Here is a 22100-nt window from a genome sequence, read left to right as displayed (position 1 = left end):
CTTTCCCTGCTAGATCAATACTTGCTAAAAGGGTGGTGTGCCAGCCTCTTACACCTGGTTTCAAAATTCATCTCGGATCAGATACGAAAAGGAGTTTGGCCTTATCCTGGCCCTCTCTACAACATTCCAGTTTGCTTCAATGGGCTCAAGAGAAGCCAGTTGAAACAGTAGGGATTTTGTAGGACCAGATTGGTAATTGTTGGTAGTTCTGTCTGAGAAAGCTTGCACAGATCCTATCTACACTACACTGTTATTCCTCCATTTTCATGAGCACTACATTTTACTCACTATTTATTTTTAAGTTTAAAAACATGCTGCATAGATGGTTATGCAGACTTTGCAAGTAAAGTGTTAGGACTGGCACTATCTGAGTTGGTGAGATATAAAGATGTATTCAGAACAAGATCTCTGGATAAAATTATTTTTTTTAAATCTAAAATTTGGGATCTGTGAAGAGAACCCAGAGCCAGAATGATTATTGCCTCAGATACCCTTAGAAGATAGAATGAAGGAAACAAGTCCCAAGAAGAAAAACAAACTAAATGCCTCCCACTTCACTCTAAAGTATGCTAGAACAGTGTTTCTCAAACTGGGAATTGTTAAAATTTAAATAGATAAAAATTGATTTTAAAGTTGCTGGGAATTATGGTGGGGAGGTCAGATAATAATTATTTAATGGCAGTAGATACTGAGATTCAAAAATCTAAAGCTTTATAACTGTTAGAATATCAACTGTCAACATATGTCAAAATATATAAATTAAGTATCCATAAATTTAACTCTTAAAGTTCTCAAGCAGCATTTTCTTACTTTGCTTAAATGAAATTTTGATTGATGGAAATATTTTTGGTTGGTTTGTGTGTGTACAGTGAAATGGATATTCACTGATAAAAATCTAATCCTTCCAAGCTTCCAGTCTGAATCCACCTAAGCATGTGAGTAGTCTCATTGAAGCCCTATGAATTAGTGATTGCCAGAACATGAGGAGCTTCTGCCACTACTTTTTCTACTGCCGCCAATTGCCAACATGTCTTTTTATGTTGCCAGGGTCAGGTGCAGGTAGGATAGAACCAGATACATTGACTATACACCACAAGAAAATCCTAGAACTGGAAGGGACCTCGAGAGGTCTTCTAGTCCAGTCCCCTGCACTCAAGGCAGGACTAAGTATTATCGAGATCATCCCCGACAGGTGTTTGCCTAATCTGCTCTTAAATGTCTCCAATGGTGGTGTCAAGGTTCCTCCCCCACTCTGAACTCTAGGGTACAGATGTGGGGACCTGCATGAAAAACCTCCTAAGCTTATCTTTACCAGCTTAGGTCAAAACTTCCCCAAGGTACAAAATATTCCACCCTTTTGTCCTTGGATTGGCCGCTACCACCACCAAACAAATACTGGTTACTGGGGAAGAGCTGTTTGGACAAGTCTTTCCCCCCAAAATACTTCCCAAAACCTTGCACCCCACTTCCTGGACAAGGTTTGGTAAAAAGCCTCACCAATTTGCCTAGGTGACTACAGACCCAGACCCTTGGATCTTAAGAACGATGAACAATCCTCCCAACACTTGCACCCCCCCTTTCCAGGGAAATGTTGGATAAAAAGCCTCACCAATTTGCATAGGTGACCACAGACCCAAACCCTTGGATCTGAGAACAACGAAAAAGCATTCAGTTTTCTTACAAAAAGACTTTTAATAGAAATAGAAGTAAATAGAAATAAAAAAAAATCCCCCCTGTAAAATCAGGATGGTAAATACCTTTCAGGGTAATTAGATTCAAAACATAGAGAATTCCTCTAGGCAAAAACCTTAAGTTACAAAAAAGATACACAGACAGAAATAGTTATTCTATTCAGCACAATTCTTTTCTCAGCCATTTAAAGAAATCATAATCTAACACGTACCTAGCTAGATTACTTACTAAAAGTTCTAAGGCTTCATTCCTGGTCTATCCCCGGCAAAGACAGAATATAGACAGACACACATACCCTTTGTTTCTCTCCCTCCTCCCAGCTTTTGAAAGTATCTTGTCTCCTCATTGGTCATTTTGGTCAGGTGCCAGCGAGGTTACCTTTAGCTTCTTAACCCTTTACAGGTGAGAGGAGATTTCCTCTGGCCAGGAGGGATTTTAAAGGGGTTTACCCTTCCCTTTATATTTATGACAGGTGGAGATTCCGCAACCTCCCTAGTCAGTTTATTTCAGTGCTTTACCACCCTCGCAGTTAGGAAGTTGTGATGGATTCCCTAGGGTGGCCTGGGACTGAACTCTCTCCAGCCTGGGCTGTCTCTCACAATGCCTTGCTAGAGACCGGCAGCAAACCCTTCCAGGTGCTGTTATCACACAGCAAAATGGCATGTGGAGCCCCATGCCCAGCTATATTGCATGAATGCTCCCAGAGGCACTTTTGAAACACACAGGGAAAGGCACCAGCCCAATCCCTCCAGCTTCTAGCCTTGCATCTCAAGAATATACTGTCTTGCACTGCTCAAGGTGAGCAATGCTGATGTATTAATTGGTTCACCACTTCATCAATGGAAAGTGGATATACACCAGCATTTGCAAAACCTGAGCAGATTTGCCACACACTTCATACAAACTCATTGGTAAAGATAAACAGTAACACATTTATTGACTACAAAAGATAGATTTTAAGTGACTATAAGTGTTATGCAAAAAGTCAGAGTGGTTACCAAAAGAAATAAAATGTAAGCACGCAGTCTAGACTCTCAACCCTATTAGACTGGGCAACAACTAGACTAAGCAGTTTTTCTCGCCCCATTGGATATTGCAGTTCATAGTACACTGATTTCACCCTTGAAATTGGGGCCAGTCCCCTCAGTTGGAGTCTTCAGAGTGTCCTTGTTGGTTGCAGTGTAGGTGGGTGAAGGAGAAAGGCCAAGCAAGGGCCCCCTGTGTTTGGTTTTATACCCTCAGTCCATGTGCTTGGAAAACACAAGTCCAAGCATGTCTGGTTGGGCATTGCCGAGTCTCCTGGCAAGGTTGAGCGGTTCCCCTGAGGTGTAGGTGAGTCATTGCATTGTAGCTCCCTTGCTTGACAATGGTTGTTAATGGGTTGTTTGACACCCTGTTTGGGTGTTAATTACTTTCCTTGCTGTTGCTTCTGGGGAAATAATATCTGGCGGATTCCCCAACTTATCGCATACAACTCAATTCTGATAACTTCATATACATTAATGATATACATATATTGATAGAGAAATGACTTTCAGCAGATCATAACCTTTCTGCGATACACATAAAGCATGCCTTGTAAGGTAAGATCACAATTGTATAAAAATGAGAACTATGGAGTTTCCAGGATGCTCCCTCAAAGTATAGAACGTCACAGAAGTTTTTCCTAATGTCCAACCTAAACCGCCCTTGCTGCATTTAAGCCCATAGGTTCTTGTCCTACCTCCAGAGATCAAAAAGAACAATTTTGCTCCCTCCTCCTTGTAACAACCTGTTATGTACTTGAAAAAACTTATGTCCCCTCTTAGTCTTCTCTTTGGGCTAAACAAACCCAATTTTTTCAATCTTCCCTCACGGGTCGTGTTTTCTAGACCTTTCATCATTTTTGTTGCTCCAAGTTGTCCACATTTATCCTGAAATGTGGAGCCCAGAACTGGACACAATACTCTAATTGAGGCCTAATCAGCACAGAGTAGAGTGGAAGAATTACTTCTTGTATCTTGCTTACAACATTCCTGCTAATAGATCCTAGAATTCTTACAACTACAATACCCACCTGCTGAAGTGAAGAAACAGATTGACAGAGCCAGAAGAGTACCCAGAAGTTACCTACTACAGGACAGGCCCAACAAAGAAAATAATAGAACGCCACTAGCCGTCATCTTCAGCCCCCAACTAAAACCTCTCCAACGCATCATCAAGGATCTACAACCTATCCTGAAGGATGACCCATCACTCTCACAGATCTTGGGAGACAGGCCAGTCCTTGGTTACAGTCAGCCCCCAACCTGAAGCAAATACTCACCAGCAACCACACACCACACAACAAAAACACTTACCCAGGAACCTATTCTTGCAACAAAGCCCATTGCCAACTGTGTCCACATATCTATTCAGGGGACACCATCATAGGGCCTAATCACATCAGCCACACCATCAGGGGCTCCTTCACCTGCACATCTACTAATGTGATATATGCCATGTGCCAGCAATGCCCCTCTGCCATGTACATTGGCCAAACTGGACAGTCTCTACGTAAAAAAATAAATGGACACAAATCAGACGTCAAGAATTACAACATTCAAAAACCAGTCGGAGAACACTTCAAATCTCTTTGGTCACTCGATTACAGACCTAAAAGTGGCAATTCAACAAAAAAAACTTCAAAAACAGACTCCAACGAGAGACTGCTGAATTGGAATTAATTTGCAAACTGGATACAATTAACTTAGGCTTGAATAAAGACTGGGAGTGGATGGGTCATTACACAAAGTAAAACTATTTCCCCTTGTTTATTTCCCCTCTTACTGTTCTTGTAAAGTGCTGGAAATGGCCCACCTTGATCATCACTACAGAAGATTCCCCCCACCCCCTTGCTCTCCTGCTGGTAATAGCTCACCTTTCCTGATTACTCTTGTTACAGTCTGTATGGTAACACCCATTGTTTGGTGTTCTCTATGTATATAAAATCTCCTCACTATATTTTCCACTGTATGCATCTGATGAAGTGAGCTGTAGCTCATGAAAGCTTATGCTCTAATAAATCTGTTAGTCTCTAAGGTGCCACAAGTACTCCTTTTCTTTTTACGGATACAGACTAACACGGCTGCTACTGTGAAACCTAGAATTATATCTGACTCCCACTGAGAATCTGGCCATTATGTAATGAAAAAGAGAAATGTGTCAACTGAAATTAAAGCATGACTTTCTGTGGAATCTGCGTATCTGGAATATAACAAATACAATTCCTTTCTTACTACCTAAAAAACTCATTCACTGAATTCAATCAATCATTCTTATCAGCATTCCTTTAGCTCCTGTGCAATAAACATTTGAACTAAAAAAACTTCCCAAGTCGAATTCCACCATCAAGATAATACATTAAGGTAGGTAACTGTGATCCTATCCTCATGGCTTTCATGTTTAACATTGTGTCAGCTTTAACAGTGGGAGACTTTTTGTTTGTTTTTTTTTAAAAAGGCAACTTTCTGTTGACTTGGTTCAATGGATCCTCTGAACCAGATGTTATTGAATCAGGTACCAAAAATGCAGAGTTCAAAGCAGGCTTTTGTGCCTGATATGGATAATGAAGATAAATTATACAGTCTTGTTATAAAGACAGAGGTAGGTCAAAAATTGTATTAAAATACATGTCTTTACCCATTTTGCTCTTAGAAACTTAGGCCCAAGGTCTGCAAATGTGCATAGGTTTTTCCTGACTTACATTAGTAACATATTTGAAATCAGAGTCTTTCTTTTGTAGCATAATATACTAGGGTTCAATAAATCAACTTTACAAGAGATTTTCATTGATTTATTTGAGGGAAAGACATTTGCATACATAGCATTTTCATTCATTCCAGGGAAGAATAGTTAATTCACTTTTATTAAAAAAAAGAAACACCTGAAACAGAGCAGACAGTATGTTGTAAGATCTTGAGTCATTAAATGGCATTTCAGAATATAATATCGTACCAAAACAAAATGAGCATATGCAATTACCACTTTTTAAATGTTCTTTACTAAGTGGGTTATAAAGGTTAGATACTGCAAGCATCCTGCACTTTCTGTACAGTAGGGCTGTAAAGCACATTTCTGCAAATTTTATGCAACGTTTGGTTAGGCTATAAAGCATGAATGAGCAATACCTTTTAAAACTCATTTAAGAGCATATTAGTTGCCACGTTTAATTTCAGAATGGAAGGCTGTTAAAAAATGCTGATTCCTTCAGGGCACTAATTCCCCCCCATCAAGAAAAAGAAAAAGGGGACGGGGGAAAGAAAAAAGTAAAAATTGACCAACAGACCTGAGCTTTCAGTTTCTGGCCTTTAGCTCTTGCTCTACCTGGAATCCACCTCTTTTGGCCAATGCAATATCATCTTGTGACAAAGCAAGGACAGCTAAGTGACTGGGAAGCAACTCCTCTTGAAAGCCGTAACAATCACTAAAACATGTAATTCATCTCCTAAATGGGTATCAACTTTGATCTGCATAAAGTAGGAGTTTTAACATGTAGCCAAACTAGACCTTGTACAAACGTACACAATGTTATGCTTACGACTGCATGTGGAAAGTTACATTGATAAAAATGCCTTTTAAAAAGTAGCTTATTTCCCTTTGATGTTACATGCAACTTATAGCAGGTTCCAATTTAAAAAATATATTCAGGTGAGTCTAAAGTTTGAGGCCTCATTCCAGAAGAAATCATAAAAGCTGATTTTGGTAAACTGGGCAAACAAACAATATGGGGTTTAATATGGATAATGCTTTTATTTTTGTAGCACAACAGGCATGCCTGGTGCCATATGGGCAAATAAAACAAGACCCTTGCTCTGCGGTGTTTAGTCTGAGTAGAATCAAACAAACCAAAGTGATAACTTTCGAGCGGGAGGGGGAGAAGGGGAAGAGGAAGAGGAAAAAGGGGGAAGGGAGAAAAGAGAAAAATATGAACAATGGGTAGGGAAATACAATCCTTGGGTATTTTTTCCTACACAGTGTATATTACAAGTTCACATTTCTGGTTAGTTTATTACTGTTAACTATATAATGTTCATTATAAATTGTACTTCTGATCTTCAATATACCCTTCCTATAATTTTGCCTAATTTATTTGATTTTATAAGAGATGGTAATCTGCACTGTTCCTAGACATATTTCAAGTTGTTGGAATTGAGAGAAGGTGTTTAAATACCCATGCACATACCCTGTATCCTTTCAAAAGGATACAAGTCATTATAATTTACTATTAGAATGTTACATAGGAAAGGTATCTCAGTTCTCTATTTTATAGCTGTCTAAACACTTTCAGAAAAGGTAGCATAGCATAGAAGCCTCAGCGAAGTTTCTTTCAGCCTGAACTGCAGTTTGAACAAAAAATTTTGTTGGAAACCAAGGACAATCCAAGAGGGCAAAATATGTTTCACTTCTATTAAAAAAAAAAAAAAAAAAAAAGGTTGAAAGGTGCACTTCTGGACTCAAATGCTGTACACCAGCCACCTGAAAATGCATTTTAACTCCCTTTATTTGACTACAGGATAAAACGCAACTGAAAGCATCAGGGAGAAAAGAGTGAAAGAGACCAATAGGATTTGCAGCCCTCTTCTCCTTCATGCTAATAACCAACAACCTCCCTCCAGCCTCATATGTACGCCACAGAAATGCTATATTCAGCTCTGAGAAGTGAGTGGTATACAACTGCCTTCAATCTCCTACTGCCATTCTAAAATCAGCCATCTAGGGCTAGACCCTGAAGTCCTTACAAGCAAAAACTTTTACTGGCTTCACTATAGTTTTTGTCTAAATAATGTTAAGGGTCGGTCCCCTAAAGCAGGGGTTCCCAAACTGTGCTACTCATACCCCTGGGGGTACGCAAGACATCTTGGGGGGAAGGGTGGTACGCAGGAGAAATTGTGTAACGGTGGCTTTTATTTATGCATTACTTTCTGTATCGCATTTTCATAATAGCCTACTCAGACGAGCTTTACCGCTGTGTGGGAACTCGTTATCTAAAACTCGTTATGGTAGTTAATTTACTTCAAGACATAGCAATGAGAACACTGAAACACAGAGCACTGACGTACAGAGCCCTCACCTCCAATCATTGTACAGTGCGGGTTCAGTTGCTCAACAACAGTCAAGCCTAATCAAACTCAGAACTCTGTTAGGGGTTGGTTTTTTTTCGGTTGTATAGGTCACACAATAACTATATCTGTACATAATGGTGAAATATGGACAGATGGCTAAAGACAGGTAGTGTTAAGAAGAACACAATATCAGTGATGAAAAGAGTAGGGATGTGTGGGCAGCTGGTAGATCTGGAAGGAGGTATGCAATAAGAAAAGTTTGGGAATCTCTGTCCTAAAGGATACTGAAGGCAGACATAAAAGAGAATCAAGTTCAGAATCTTATCCACTAAGCCACTGGACCACACTAGACAGTTATCCATTACATAAAAATCAATATAACTGGGAAATGAACACATTCAGCTCAGTTTCACAAATATTCAGTTACAATAAGTTGTTTAATATAACTTCACTTGGACAATAAATACGATAATTTCCAGGAGATCAAAATTCACTTCTTTAATTTAACTATTTAGAAAGTTAAACAATGGAAGATTTCACAACATAATTTTTATTTACATGATTGACTGTGAATATTTTAAATACCAGCTTGTGAAGCTACACAAAGATGTACCTCTAAACTGCCACAGCAGAATACTGTCAAAACGTTTCTTTAACCTGGAAGCAATGCATTTTTAACAATTCAAACCATTTCAGGTTAATGTTGGATAGTACAACTGTAATTAATGAAGCTGCTCACAAAGACTCCATATTTTACTGACTAGTCACTGCTGAGTGAAACATTTTGAAGTACAGTTCTCCTGGTAAAAAGAGAGCCTTTTAAATTAATGACTCTGCTTAAAGCATTAGGAAGCCACTCAATGCCAACAGTTCCATCTGTAGTAGTAAGTCATTTATAGATCTGAGAGTCCAGGCTGCTGCCCGCTGTTCTACCCTCTGAACATAAATGGCAAAAAAATAAGTTTATCAGATACGATCACTTTCAATGCTGTAAATCCTGATAACAAAAAGCACAGACATTGCACCTCAAGCCATCATTAATGAAGAAAGTGGCACTTCTCTTTTTTGGGCAAGTGAACTTGGTTTTCTTCATTTTCATTCTCAAGACATTCCATATAATACTACTTCTTAAAAGCATTTAACATTCATGAAATTAACTTCAAGAGAAAGAATGTTCATGTTAAACAGAGCACCAACTTATTCCGTATATTTATTCATTAGTGAAATTTTATGAAAAATTAAATGTTTAAACATTAGTTCTGCTGATAGCGCTCATAATTGTAATTTAAAAATAAAAGTTTAATTCGTAAAGTTTGATCAAAGCTATGGTTCAAAGAGCAAAATTTTATACATTCTGTGCAACATCCCATTTCCTTCTAGTGCATAAGTCCATGTCTGCAGTTATGCAGCTGCGATAGAAGTATCATCAGCTTGGCGACCTTGTGGCTTTAAAGAAAAAGAAGAGTCAGTATAAAGATTATATATGATTATGAAATTCATCTAGCAACATCATCATAAATGAACAGGATGCTACAATGTATAATCAGTGCTGTATCTTTCCTAACTTCAAAGTATTTCCAATGGCAGCAAAAAATATTGTGATGTTATCTACATTCAAGTCTTCTAACTCTCCCAATTGCCTCTATAAGCTCTTCAGGGCATCCGATGAAGTGAGCTGTAGCTCACGAAAGCTTATGCTCAAATAAATTGGTTAGTCTCTAAGGTGCCACTAGTACTCCATATCTTTATATATGTCTTATAGCACCTAGCATAGGGCCTGACCCTGACTGGACTCTCTGGATACTGCTGCAATACAAAAGTTATATTGATAATGATGCTGATGGTAAATACATGCATGAAGCAGGAACAGCCCCAGAAGGTTCTAGGATAAGTTTGAAGCAGGGTCCCTTGGGAAAAGGAGTATTTTAAGAGGAAAAGCATAGCTGTGCACAGGAGCACACAAGAATGAACGTTGGGATTCGGATGACCCCGAAGAAGAGAAGAAAGGAATTAAAAACCAAGGTAGGTTCTCTTGTAAATGCTCAGAACTCCTTTCCCTGGAGGGAGCAGACCTTTGTGTTGACCTAAGAGCAAGTCTTGATGACTGATCTAGGAGACACATTGACTGACAGTGTGTATAAATAATAAATTCCACCCAGCCCTCTTAGCTGCAGTAAAATTGGAGGAATGCAAAGCCTGTTTTCAGGGAACAGAGAGAGGATTATAGACGTTCGAACAAGCCTTTCTCAAAGACACAAAGGAACACTTCAGGCCTCTCACCCACTGCTTATGCTCCAATAGGAAAGGTTAACACAAGATCCTGTAAAGGAAAGACACAAGGCTAGCTAGCTAGCATTGTTTTGGGTAAAAAGCTTTAAAATAAGTGGGAAAGGGCCAGAAAGATTGCATAAAACCTGTTTGGCATGATATGATTGAAAATTGCGTTTCATCCCAAGGTATTCATAATATCTGAGTAGCTGCAACATTGTAGAAAAAAATCACCATAAATTTCATGTGCACTTAGATCTTCTATCTCTAATAGTAATTTAGGTTCAGAAATATTCTGGAACCCCACAAAACCCTAAAACCCATCACATGATGAACACCCACACTTCACTTTCTGCAATCAATTCTCACGCGAGTAATATAAATATAAGATGGGTGGCAGATAATAAATGAAAACTTGGAAATATTCTAACCAAATGCAGCTCCACCAATACTCAAATGCAGACAGAATTTTAATTGAAGCTTTAAATTGAATGACTATTATCCTTCTAGTCACAAGATATTATCCAAATGTTCTGCAAAATGGATAACATCCTGTGACCAGGAGGATAACAGTAATTCTGGATGGTTTTAAGAGCCAAGTGCCTGTTGCTCATATAGAGCCCAGTCCAGCACTGTGTCGTGCCTGAGCAGATTGCTGCACCCACACAGAGCCCCAGTGAAGTCCACGGTCTCAGCATTGTGTCTGTGCATCTTAAAGCAAGACAAGCCTGCTCTCTAGTTAACTGTCCATTCAGTTAATCGGCTAAGCGTAGAGCTGGGGTTGCAGTTCTCAAAAGCAAAATAAATCCCAAGTAAGTTCTGAAAGAATTCATTTGTTATTAAGGGGCCAAAAGCCTCCATTAGAACCGTACCTTTACAAAAATGTGCGTTGGTATGAATCGTCTGAGCAACTGATTAGTGAAGTTTGGGATCCGCAGCAAGATATTAAGAGATGGTAACTGCTGATATCCAGCCATGAGAGGGTAGAAGTTATATAACATTTCCTGCTGTGTGCCAGGAAGGATTCGCAATCGTATCTAAAATCATAAATAATTCCAGGAAAGAAAGCTGTATACATATATTAAACATTTGCACACTCCAAAGTTAAAAATAATTCTTTTAAATATTTGCTTTAATCGGTTTGACTAAAAAACACATTATTCAAAATATTACAACTTTCTTTTCTACCCAACTGCACACACTGTATCATATGATCAATATGAATGTTCTTAGCCTATCCAGAAAGGCATAACTAGACACTCCTAAGATGACTTATTTTCAGTCCTCCTAAGATTAAAAAAAAGCTTTGGACGTGCATGTTCCTCCAGATGTATTGCTCATTCTTCAGTTCACCAGGTCTTAAGGATGAGTATTTACTAAATAACTCTAGGGTAATTTGATCTATAGCAGAGTTGATAGTAAGCTAATAGGCTATCAACAGGTAACAGTTGAAAGTCTACCATTCACTTAGGGTTGCCCATATTTGTTACATAGTGTACTGTGTTTCTTTCTAAGGTCACTTGATGTAAATTTCACAAGCCTTGTTTTGGTAGACAGAAATTTAACGGAGCTGGGAGACAGATCTGTTCTGAATACAGTTACAATTAATTTGTTTTTAATATTTATTTTCCGGTTTTACAGTAAAGATACATTAAAAACATTTAATTTTTAAATACAATTTATATAATCTAAAGCAGTGGTTTTCAACCTGTGGTTGGCCGACTGTGGGAGCTCTGCAGACTATATCTAAGGGGTCTGCAAAAGGTTGTTGTTACCATAGAAGACTGGTTTCCAAAACTTGGGGTCCAAAGACTCTAAGATTTCCAAAGGGATCCACACCTCCATTAGAAATTTTTTTTAGGGGTTCACAAATGAAAAAAAGGTTGAAAACCACTAATCTAAAGAGTATGTTGAAGTCTATTAGAATAGTTTAACAGTGGTGTGAAAAGTATCATCATGCAGTAGTGACAAAGAGGACAATTTGTACCTGTTTAAGACCTGAAAACATGAAGGCATCGCTTGGCTCCACTGATATTTCCACATCCTGGACTAAACTGGTCTTGTTTTGCAGGTGATATCTGACAGGCAAGGATTCTCTGACTCGACCAAATGATGGCAGATCTTTGGAGACAAAGGGAACGAATATAAAGGTTACATAATCTGATATGTAAATAAATGTCTTGGTTTCACATACAAAAACCAAATCTGACTCAATAAAAGTAGAAAGGTCTGCAAAAAGTGGCAATTATCTATAGTACAGCTGATCAAATGTTTCAGGAACAAATCATTAAAAATTTTGTAAGTTTTCAAATATAACAGAATCAGCTCTAACATTAGAAAGCAATGAAAGATATCAGAAATTACTGTTACTAGTTCTATGCATCACAATATCACTAATTTGCACTAATTGAGGGGGCGAAGGAGGAGTACAAGTATGGATTAGAATAACTAGAGAAAGGACAGGTACTGCATGGGCAGGGCTTTCCCTTCCAGCCCTGTTCTTACAGGAGAAATACGGTCATCCCAAGTCTGTGACAATAAAGGACAAACGTGTGCCTATGTACCAAATTCTGCTCTGAGACGTACTTATGGGATTTCACGGCCTTGAGTGAACACTCCATGCATGCAGCCCAGGGTTAAATATTTCATGCATGTTAATATTACCTGCATTAACATGGAGTGGGATGCTCTCTACAATCACATGTGGTAGAGTGATCACAGTACAAACCACAGGTACACTTTCCACAGCTGAACTCCTATTAAAGAAAACAACACATGTAGACTCCACTTATATTCTTGACATTAAGTCACTAAGCCAACAGAATACTGGGATCAAGCAGCAAACTAACAAGCAATAGTTACAGCAATCCCAACAGTTCAAAAAGGTGAAAAGTGTTAGCTGAATGTTTTTATTACAATAATCTTGTAAAAAGATGTTAAAATCTAGAGAAGACAGATGTACCTTACAATATCTGCTCTAAAAACAAACCCACATATTGACTGAGGTGGGAAAAATATTAGGGTCATTTATTTTTTCCGTTTGACCATTTAAAACATTACTTTTTTATACAGCTGAAGTGTTCTTTAACTTGTCTTTCTTCCTCCCCTCCCCACATGTGAAGTACTCATTGGCTTTAGAAAACTGAAGAACTAGTGTAGGAGATCACACAATTGAAAACTTAATACAAATTTAAATATCACCATTTAGATGCAATTTCAGCAGTACGCACATTTTTAAAAATGGCTCTTACCGCTTTCACCCAAGATGATGCTACTGTGAGGATCAGTAAGGGAAGAAGAAAAAGCAAAATATATCCTCCCTACCACTCCCACCCTACGAAAAGTCATGAACTGCTTTAAAAATAACCAGACAAGGAATCCCTACCTTTTCCAGGAGATTACATAACGTCCGGTAGCCACTCCACTTTGACCATTAGTAACTTGTGGACACCGAAGGCAAAAGCATTCACTAGCACTCTCGCCTGTCTGCAAAACAACTATCAGCAATATTCTGTTTAGTTTTAAAGTAAAAGACACTGAAAATTAGCACAGAAACCATCCAGATCTGAAAAACTAAAATTAGTAATACATACAGATTATATATAAATTTTAGGAATAAAGGTGTTGTATATATGCAATATATACAATCTGAGGGACCCCCAACTAATTCACAAACTGTACATGAAAACATTAGAGATAATAAGATGCTCAGACAGCACAGAATTTTTGGGACCTGCAACATGGTACGCGGTCCCTGTGAGTAGAGCTAGGCCCAGTGCCCGTGTAGAGCAAGTGACCCCAATCCAGCCAATTAAAAGAGGCTGGGCTACACCTGGACCTATAAAGGCAGGAAATGAGACGGGGAGGAAGAGTGACCGAGACAGGTTGTGCCTGGAGAAGGGAAGCCACAGTGAAGTGGAGGTAACTCCGGTGGTGGGTCCCTGGTGCAAGAGGCCAGGTGCTCTGGGAAGCTCCAGAAAGGGAGCAGAGCTAACTAAAGCCTGGTCTACGCTACAAAGTTAGGGTGAGGCAAGGTGCCTTGTGCATGTGTCTACACTTAAATGGGTCTCCCACTGACGTAAGTGGCCTCTTATGCTGACATAGTAACACCACCTCCCCGAGCAGCTTTGTGCCAAGATTAATATACAGAGGTCAACACGGCACAGATACTGCAGTACAGTAACTCCTCACTTAAAGTCGTCCTGGTTAACGTTGTTTCGTTGCTGATCAATCAGGGAACATGCTCGTTTAAAGTTGTGCAATGCTCCCTTATAACGTTGTTTGGCAGCCACCTGCTTTGTCCACGGCTTGCAGGAAGAGCAGCCTGTTGCAGCTAGCTGGTGGGGGCTTGGAACCAGGGTGGACCAGCAGTCCCGCTATCAGTTCCCCGCTCCCCTAAGTTCCCTGTGCAGCAGCTGCCCAGCAGGCTACCAACTGCCAGAAGTTCAGCTGTCCCTCCCCACACTGCCATGTGCTGCTCCTGCCCTCTGCCTTGGAGTTGCTCCCGCGAACCTCCTGCTTGCTGTGCAGGGGAAGGGGGGGGACTAATGTCAGGGTGTCCCCTTCCCCCCTGCTCCTGCCCCCCCGCTTACCCCTTCGCCATATAGAAGCAGGAGAGACACAAGAGGGCTCAGGGCGGAGAGAGCTGGCCGCAGCTGCTATCTCAACTTCCTGATCTTTTTAAAAGGCAATGTACTTAGAGTGTAGTGTCAGCGTACTTAAAGGAGCAATGCGCATCTCTTGCTCTCTCTCTCACTCACACACACACACACACACAGGATGTGTCTCTTTCTGCCATGCTGTCTCCCCTCCCTGCATTTGAGCTGCCTTGTAGAGTGTGAGGCTACATTAACAACGTGTTAACCCTTGAGGGCTCAGCCGAGTGCTAGTTCATCATTTAGCAGTAAGGCATTCCCTGGGAAATATCCCACCCTCTTCCACCTTCTGACTCCACCAACTCAACCAAGCTTCACAATCATCGTTGCTGTGTACAGTATTAAATTGTTTAAAACTTAGAGAGAAAATATATGTATTATATAGTTTTTTGTCTGGTGAAAAAAATTTCCCTGGAACCTAACCCCGCCCATTTACATTAATTCTTATGGGGAAATTGGATTTGCTTAACATTGATCCTGAAAAATGTGATTTTAAGCGAAACAAACTACAACGTTAAGCGGAGGAGTTCCTGTACCTATGTCGACCCTAACAGTCCTCCAGCAGCTTTCCCACCATGCCCCAGACTGACTGTTTTGTTGCCATTGTGAACTCTACTGCCCAAGAATCACATAGGCCTCCAACCCAGTGGAAAGGTTTCCCCCTTGGCTTCACAAATATTACGCAGGACAGAGCAGGCAGCTATTACCATTGGGATATTTTTCTCACTGAAGTCTAATCTTGTGCATAAACAATGCCAGCATCCCGTCAATCGAACAAAAGAACATTCAGCAATCATACTGCACCTGCTGAGCTGGTAGCTGAACTGTTCCCTTGGTGCTGTCTAGGTGGCTGGTGTATGGCTTTATAAGCCCAGCAAGCAACAGGTAGACTGCAGATTACTGTTGGGAATGTTGAAATGCCAATAGTGATCCTGGCATTTCAACATTCCCAACAGTAATTGGCCAGTTGAGAAACAGTTCCTCCTTGCAGCTTTCTGAACAGTCCTGTATTCTTAAAGATGTAAGCCTTATGCACCTTCCCTGGCCAGCCCACACGGACATTGGTCAAGCGTCCCCGGTGATCCACCAATGCTTGCATAACCATAGAAAAGTATCCCTTTACATTGATGTACTCTGTTGCAAGGTAATTTTGTGCCAAAATAGGGATACGAATGCCATCTATTGCTCCACCGCAGTTCGTGAACCCCACTGCTGCAAATCTATCCACTATGTGCTTTACATTGCTGAGAATCACAGTCCTGTGCAGCAGGAGGCGATTACTGGCCCTGCACACTTGCATGACAGTGGCTCCCACGGTGGATTTCCAAACTCCAGACTGTTACTGGTCAGTCTGGAATCAATCTGGTGTTTCAAGTTTCCACTCTGCAATTACCACTCACTTATCCACTGTCAGCACAGCTCTTATTTTTGGTCCCTGCACTGGTGGGCTGGGGCAAGCTCAGCCCACAGATCCAGGAATGTTGCCTTGTGCGTCTGAAAAGTTTTGCAGCCATTGCTCGTCATCCCAAGCCTGAATGACAACACAATCCCACTAGTCAGTGCTGGTTGCCGAGGCCCAGAAGTGACGTTTCATCATAGAATATCAGGGTTGGAAGAGATCTCAGGAGGTCATCTAGTCCAACCCCCTGCTCAAAGCAGGACCAATCCCCAATTTTTGCTCCAGATCCCTAAATGGCCCCCTCAAGGATTGAACTCACAACCCTGGGTTTAGCAGGCCAATTTTCAAACCACTGAGCTATCCCTCCCCCCTTTCTTGAGTGGTAACAGCTAATTTAGACACCATCATTTTATATTTATAGTTGGGATTATGTTTTCCAACGTGCATTACTTTGCATGTATCAACATTTAATTTCATCTGCCATTTTGTTGCCCAGTCACCCAGTTTTGAGAGATCCTTCTGTAGCTCTTCGCAGTCTGCCTGGGACTTAATTATCTTGAGTAGTTTTGTTTCATCTGCAAATTTTGCCACCTCACTGTTTACCCCTTTTTCCAGATCATTTATGAATATGTTGACTAGGACTGGGCCCAGTACAGACCCTTGGGGGACACCACTATTTACCTCTCTCCATTCTGAAAACTGACTGACCATTTATTCCTCTCCTTTGTTTCCTATCTTTTAACCAGTTACCAATCCATGAGAGGACCTTCCCTCTTATCCCATGACATCTTACTTTGCTTAAGAACCTTTGGTGAGGGACCTTGTCAAAGGCTTTCTGAAAATCTAAGTACACTATATCCACTGGATCCCCCTTGTCCATATGCTTCCCCACCCCCTCAAAGAATTCTAGTAGATTGGTGTGGCATGATTTCCATTTACAAAAACCATGTTGACTCTTCCCCAACAAAATTATGTTCATCTATGTGTCTGACAATTCTGTTCTTTACTATCATTTCAACCAGTTTTCCCAGTACTGAAATCAGGCTTACCGGCCTATAATTGCCAGAATCACCTCTGGAGCCCTTTTTAAAAATTGGAGGTCTCATGACCTCCATTCTGGAGGTCTCATGAAGCCAGTAGGAAACATCACTTGGAGTTTCTAAAAATCACAGATGATAATTTTTTTAACAAAAAGGGTATTGCGCCCAGTACAAGTTAACTTGATTTTGAACTTCATTATGACAAATGACAATGAACTAACCACTGGCCTGTAAATTGGTGGTTACCTAGGAACCAATGATCACGATCTGATTACATTTATTGTGGGCAAACAGAAGACAATCAGTAATATAGATACTTGATGCTTCAAAAGGGCTAATTTCCCAAAGGTGAGGAAAGTTATGAGAGAAATTGATTGGGAAGAAAACTTAAGAGGGAAAAAAGTGAATGAAAATTGGCAGCTCTTGGCCTTTCTGGAAGGTATGCTTTAATCAAACACAAGTAATTGGACTCAATGCAGACCACACTGGGTGAAATGTAAAGGCCTGTGACATACAGAAGGTCATCCGCAGCTTCTCTGTGAATGCCACCAACAACCTTGAGTTGGTTCTTGCTATGTCCTACAGCAATCTGTCCTACAAGAAATCATTATGTTCCCCACTTATTCAGTTCTTCTTGCAGCTCTGAAAATACTGCAGGATCACATGCCCCGTGTTTCAACGCTCAGGACAATAGTGCAGAGCTGTGCAAGCTCCATGCTTCTGTTGGAGATAGAGACAGAGGAGGGCCCCACGGGTTTGTGGGATTTTGAAAAAAGGCATGAAAATTATGGGATACAGATGACATTAGGGGGATGGATACAATAGCAAACTGGAAATTTGACCTCACGCTCCCAGTCACCCCAGTGCAACTCCTTTCAGCCCCACCATGCATTGAGAATACTTCCCAAAAGACTGTATGCTAGATGGTCGCAGGTTGCATACTGGGATACCTATCCATGATGCACTACACTGTGCATTAATACAAGAACACCTGGTGAGTACACGCACCGCTGACACAACGAGCCAAGCATACATACACACAAGCAACGCACTAACTGCAGCAGCTTTATGCCGACGTAACTTGTGTCAATGTAAGTTTGTAGTATAGACATGGCCTAAGATTGGGAAGCTGCCAAGAGCACCAGAGGTCTCTGGGATGAGTGACCCTGAAGTCCGAGGCAAAGGAGTGAGTTAAAAAGACTCTTGTTTGTTTCAAGAAAAGAAACCTTCTTAAAAGGAGACTGGGCAGTATGTGCTTGGAAGCTGGGGAGAAGCCCTGCTCTGTGACAGGGCCACAGAAATATGATGATTTGATGGATGATAAAGAACCTTCTGAACCGAACCATGGAATCTCTAATATCTACACAGAGCAAACAGAATCTCAAAGTCACGTTCAAAAGAGTAAACTGCACAGTACAGCTGATTAAGACTCAGGAATCCCTTTCTGCTGTAAATGCAAAAAATTTGAAATATTTTTGTTCAGTTTCAGAACCTAAAGTAGAAATTTTGACATTTGCTGCAGAAGGTAAATTGTTTGTTTGTTTTTTTTTGAGGGGGGGGCGGGGTGGGACGGGACACAAACTGGTTTGTTTTGGAAGTTTCTAACCAAAATTTTAAAAAGGGCTTTTTCATATTTTATCTTATTTTTAAACTTTTTTTTAAATTAGTTCAGTTTTATTTTTAAAATTATTAACAGCTGCTGCTATTTAGAGCGCTTATTGTATTTTCTTGTTCAAAGACAGACATGCATTCAGGGTACTAAAAAACAGCAGCTACTTAAAAGTATATAATTTAAAAATAAAATAAAAAGCCACAGGAGCCAGGGCTGCCAGGCTTCCAGGGAAGGTAGCTTCCTTAATTACCTTGGGAGCCAGACAGGGAGTCCTGGCTGAGCTGTGAACCATGGAAGCCACTGCTCTCCAGCAGCCAGCCAAGTGGGCTGTGCGGGGAGCTGGGGAAACCGGTTGGCAGGTGGGCTGGCCTGCCAGCCGGGTTTCTGTTGAAAGTTTCAACATCGATTCCATGAAATCAACGTTTTCCAACCAAAAACTGCAGTCAACATTTTTGAATGCTCTACTGCACAGTCCTCAAATTTATCTTTCTGCCTCAGAAGGATGGCGAACATTATTGTTTAACTACAAGATATTCTAATCAGGCAGTATTCAATACAGGATGGAGAAACTTCTTGCATATTCTTCCTAGGCGAGTCTGAATAGATTCGCACACTATTTCATTCATGTATGGATTCGTTTACATTTCATTCTATAGAGACATATGTAGTACATGAAAGCCAAAAACTGTCAAATGCCTCTAATCCAATTCAGATCTGCCACTATCTAAATCAGATTTTTCCATGCTTCTCCATACCAAAAATAACCAGGAACAACTGAATAGGATACAGAGTTTCACCTTTAACTTTAATTTTTTTCCCCTTTGTGAGTTCAGCTCAAAGTGCTAACATTACTTCAAATAACTTAGAGAAACTCCAAATGAATTTGTCAATAAGGTATTAAAATGTATTTCTTCCCAATTCCCACTCCATCCTCCTCAAAAAAATCTTATTAAAGAAGAAAGAATAATCTAAATTCTCACCATTCTCCACAAAAGATTCCAGTTGGTCTACTGGTACCATGGAAGCTGAAAGTTGTAGCTGGCTATTTATAATAGTGAGAGCCCAAGGTGAAGCACTCAGAATGTCTGTCATCAGTAAAAAGGGTATGTCTGCAAAGACTCTGTCTAAATGTTCAAACTACCAAGAGAAGAGAAAGAATGTGTCAATATTTTAGTGGTCAAATTTGGTTTACTCAGATTTTTATGATTCTAAGATACGTTGATCAATTTTCTAAACACATACCTTTGAAGAAACAAATTTAACAGCAACATCAAAGGGAAATACAGTTTCTATAGTTACAGTTTCATCCTGCATGGAGGGGGAAAAGATTGTATTACATTTCAAATCTAGATATTGACATCAGATTACAGGTAAGAAGTTAATATTACAGGGAACTGCATTCATCACCACCTGCCCCAGCCCTCTCCAGGACATCATCTGCTTTGGCTCTCCCCTAAACGATGGGCAGACAAAGCAACTATGGCTATTGGGGACTGCAGAAGTCAATGCTTTTCCTTTCTTGGATATACTTGTGAAGATGCTCATTCAATGCCTGGGTATTTTATTGCCTTATAAGCTATACAGTTCTAAGAAAAAATTATGCTGATTATTAATTCATTAAATATGTCAAGTTTGAAACGGAATTAAATAAAGTGTAAAATAAAATGTTGATACCATACCTATTCTCAATAAAATTCCCTACAATAAATTTAAACACGAAGGGTCACTGTCAACTTAAACAAAAGCAAAACACCGCACTTTGGACCAAACATTCCTCCCTCTCCCACAGTAATTATGACAATCTGTTACAAGGAACATCTAAGAGATGAGAGAAACTAATTTATTTTATTTGTACAGTTTTACTCTGAGTACTTAAGACATCAACATGGGAGGAAAAAAGCTTTTCAGAAGTAGGAAAATTGTATTTGAAAACAAAAATTGGCAGGTGACTATGGAATAAGAAGCTACTTTTCGCTTTTCCCTGGATTAAAAAAATTTCAGTTTGACAGTGTCCCTCTAAGGTTCAGTGATAGCACCAGTACATGGAACTATTCCAGATATACAACTCTGCCGGTACAACATTAAGTTTAAGGAATAACACATGATTTTATATTCCTCTACACTTGCCAGAAGTTGGATCACCTCAAAAATATTGCTTCTTGTGTCCATTTATTCTTCTTTATCCCTCCAATCCTGCCCCTTAAACCTTTCCTCTTTCAATGTCAAAAAAGCAACATTTCCGCAAGATGGCCCACGTAGACTCCTGGCTTTGTATTGGGAATTATCTGTCAAGGCAACATGGTGTATCCTTCTCTTTACTCAGAAAGCAACCACATCACCCCTGGGCTAAGCATTTCTCCTAGGGCAGAAGCTAAATTATGGGTTTCTCTCTTACACAATCTCATATGACAGCCCTGTCTGCTGCATTTCCACCTTATTTTGGATATGATGTACATTTTAGGAGTATGAAAGTGAATACATTTTAAATATGTTTGGCCACATTATCTAATTAATCCATTTAGTACTATTCTACAAAGGGTACCATTGAAATTAGGCTTGCTCTTAAAATCACACACAAGTAATCCGAATCCCTTAATGATTTCATATATTAACTAACATGAAATGAAGAGTCATTCCAAAGTGCTGAACTCAATAGATCATACCCTGTGGCACTTGCAGATTATCTCTTTTTCCTCAACAGTAGCACTGATTAAATAGGAAACATAGACCAGAAACATCCTGGTACCAACTGTTCCACAACGAATGTATACTGCTTTTTCCAGCTGTGAAATATAAAGACAAAATTAGTTAAATAGTACTCAAAGTGCAACCAGCAGGTCCAGAGCTGCCCTTTCATTCATTTAATGTACCTCAGTTAACACAGACTAGGGGAACCACAATGGACAACAATTGCTTGTCTTCAGCACTGGCTACTGGCAGCATTAAGTGTGTGACACCAATATAAGAGTAGCACTGCTCTGGTCATTCCACTACTCATGTTCTCCTGCTATTTACAGTAGTAGGCTGGAGCCATTACTAAGCATCATTTGCCATAACAAGCCTATGATTTCTAGCTATTAGTTCAAACTAGGGCTGTCGATTAATCACAGATAACTCACGCGATTAACAAAAAAATTAATCGCCATTAAAAAGTTAATTGTGACTAATCGCAGTTTTAATCTTACTCTTAAGCAACAGAATACCAATTGAAATTTATTAAATATTTGGGATGTTTTTCTACATTTTCATATATACTATATTCTGTGTTATAATTGAAATCAAAGCATACATTATTTTTGATTACAAATATTTGCACTGTAAAAATGATAAACAAAAGAAATAGTATTTTTC

General features: G+C 39.8%; 1 protein-coding gene across 5 annotated transcripts in view; it reads right to left on the bottom strand.

Moving 5' to 3' along the window:
* Positions 1-5492: 5492 nt before the first annotated feature.
* TRAPPC11 (trafficking protein particle complex subunit 11) overlaps positions 5493-22100 on the bottom strand; it is a 45970-nt gene continuing 29362 nt past the window's right edge. For 4 of the 5 annotated variants that reach the window (XM_037897596.2, XM_037897595.2, XM_043546037.1 and 1 more), the window contains 8 exons: positions 21413-21532; positions 19992-20057; positions 19730-19886; positions 13429-13540; positions 12708-12799; positions 12031-12164; positions 10916-11080; positions 5493-9221 (listed from right to left, as the gene is read on the bottom strand). In XM_037897596.2, the coding sequence (XP_037753524.1) occupies positions 9177-9221; positions 10916-11080; positions 12031-12164; positions 12708-12799; positions 13429-13540; positions 19730-19886; positions 19992-20057; positions 21413-21532 (891 nt within the window). In that variant the 3' untranslated portion in view covers positions 5493-9176. Of the gene's footprint in view, positions 9222-10915; positions 11081-12030; positions 12165-12707; positions 12800-13427; positions 13555-19729; positions 19887-19991; positions 20058-21412; positions 21533-22100 lie in introns of those variants that run through there. The other variant, XM_037897597.2, reaches the window with a different exon arrangement.

Source organism: Chelonia mydas, chromosome 4 (genome assembly GCF_015237465.2).
Source record: "Chelonia mydas isolate rCheMyd1 chromosome 4, rCheMyd1.pri.v2, whole genome shotgun sequence".
NCBI lineage: Eukaryota > Metazoa > Chordata > Testudines > Cheloniidae > Chelonia > Chelonia mydas.
This window is presented reverse-complemented; position numbering and strand designations above follow the sequence as displayed.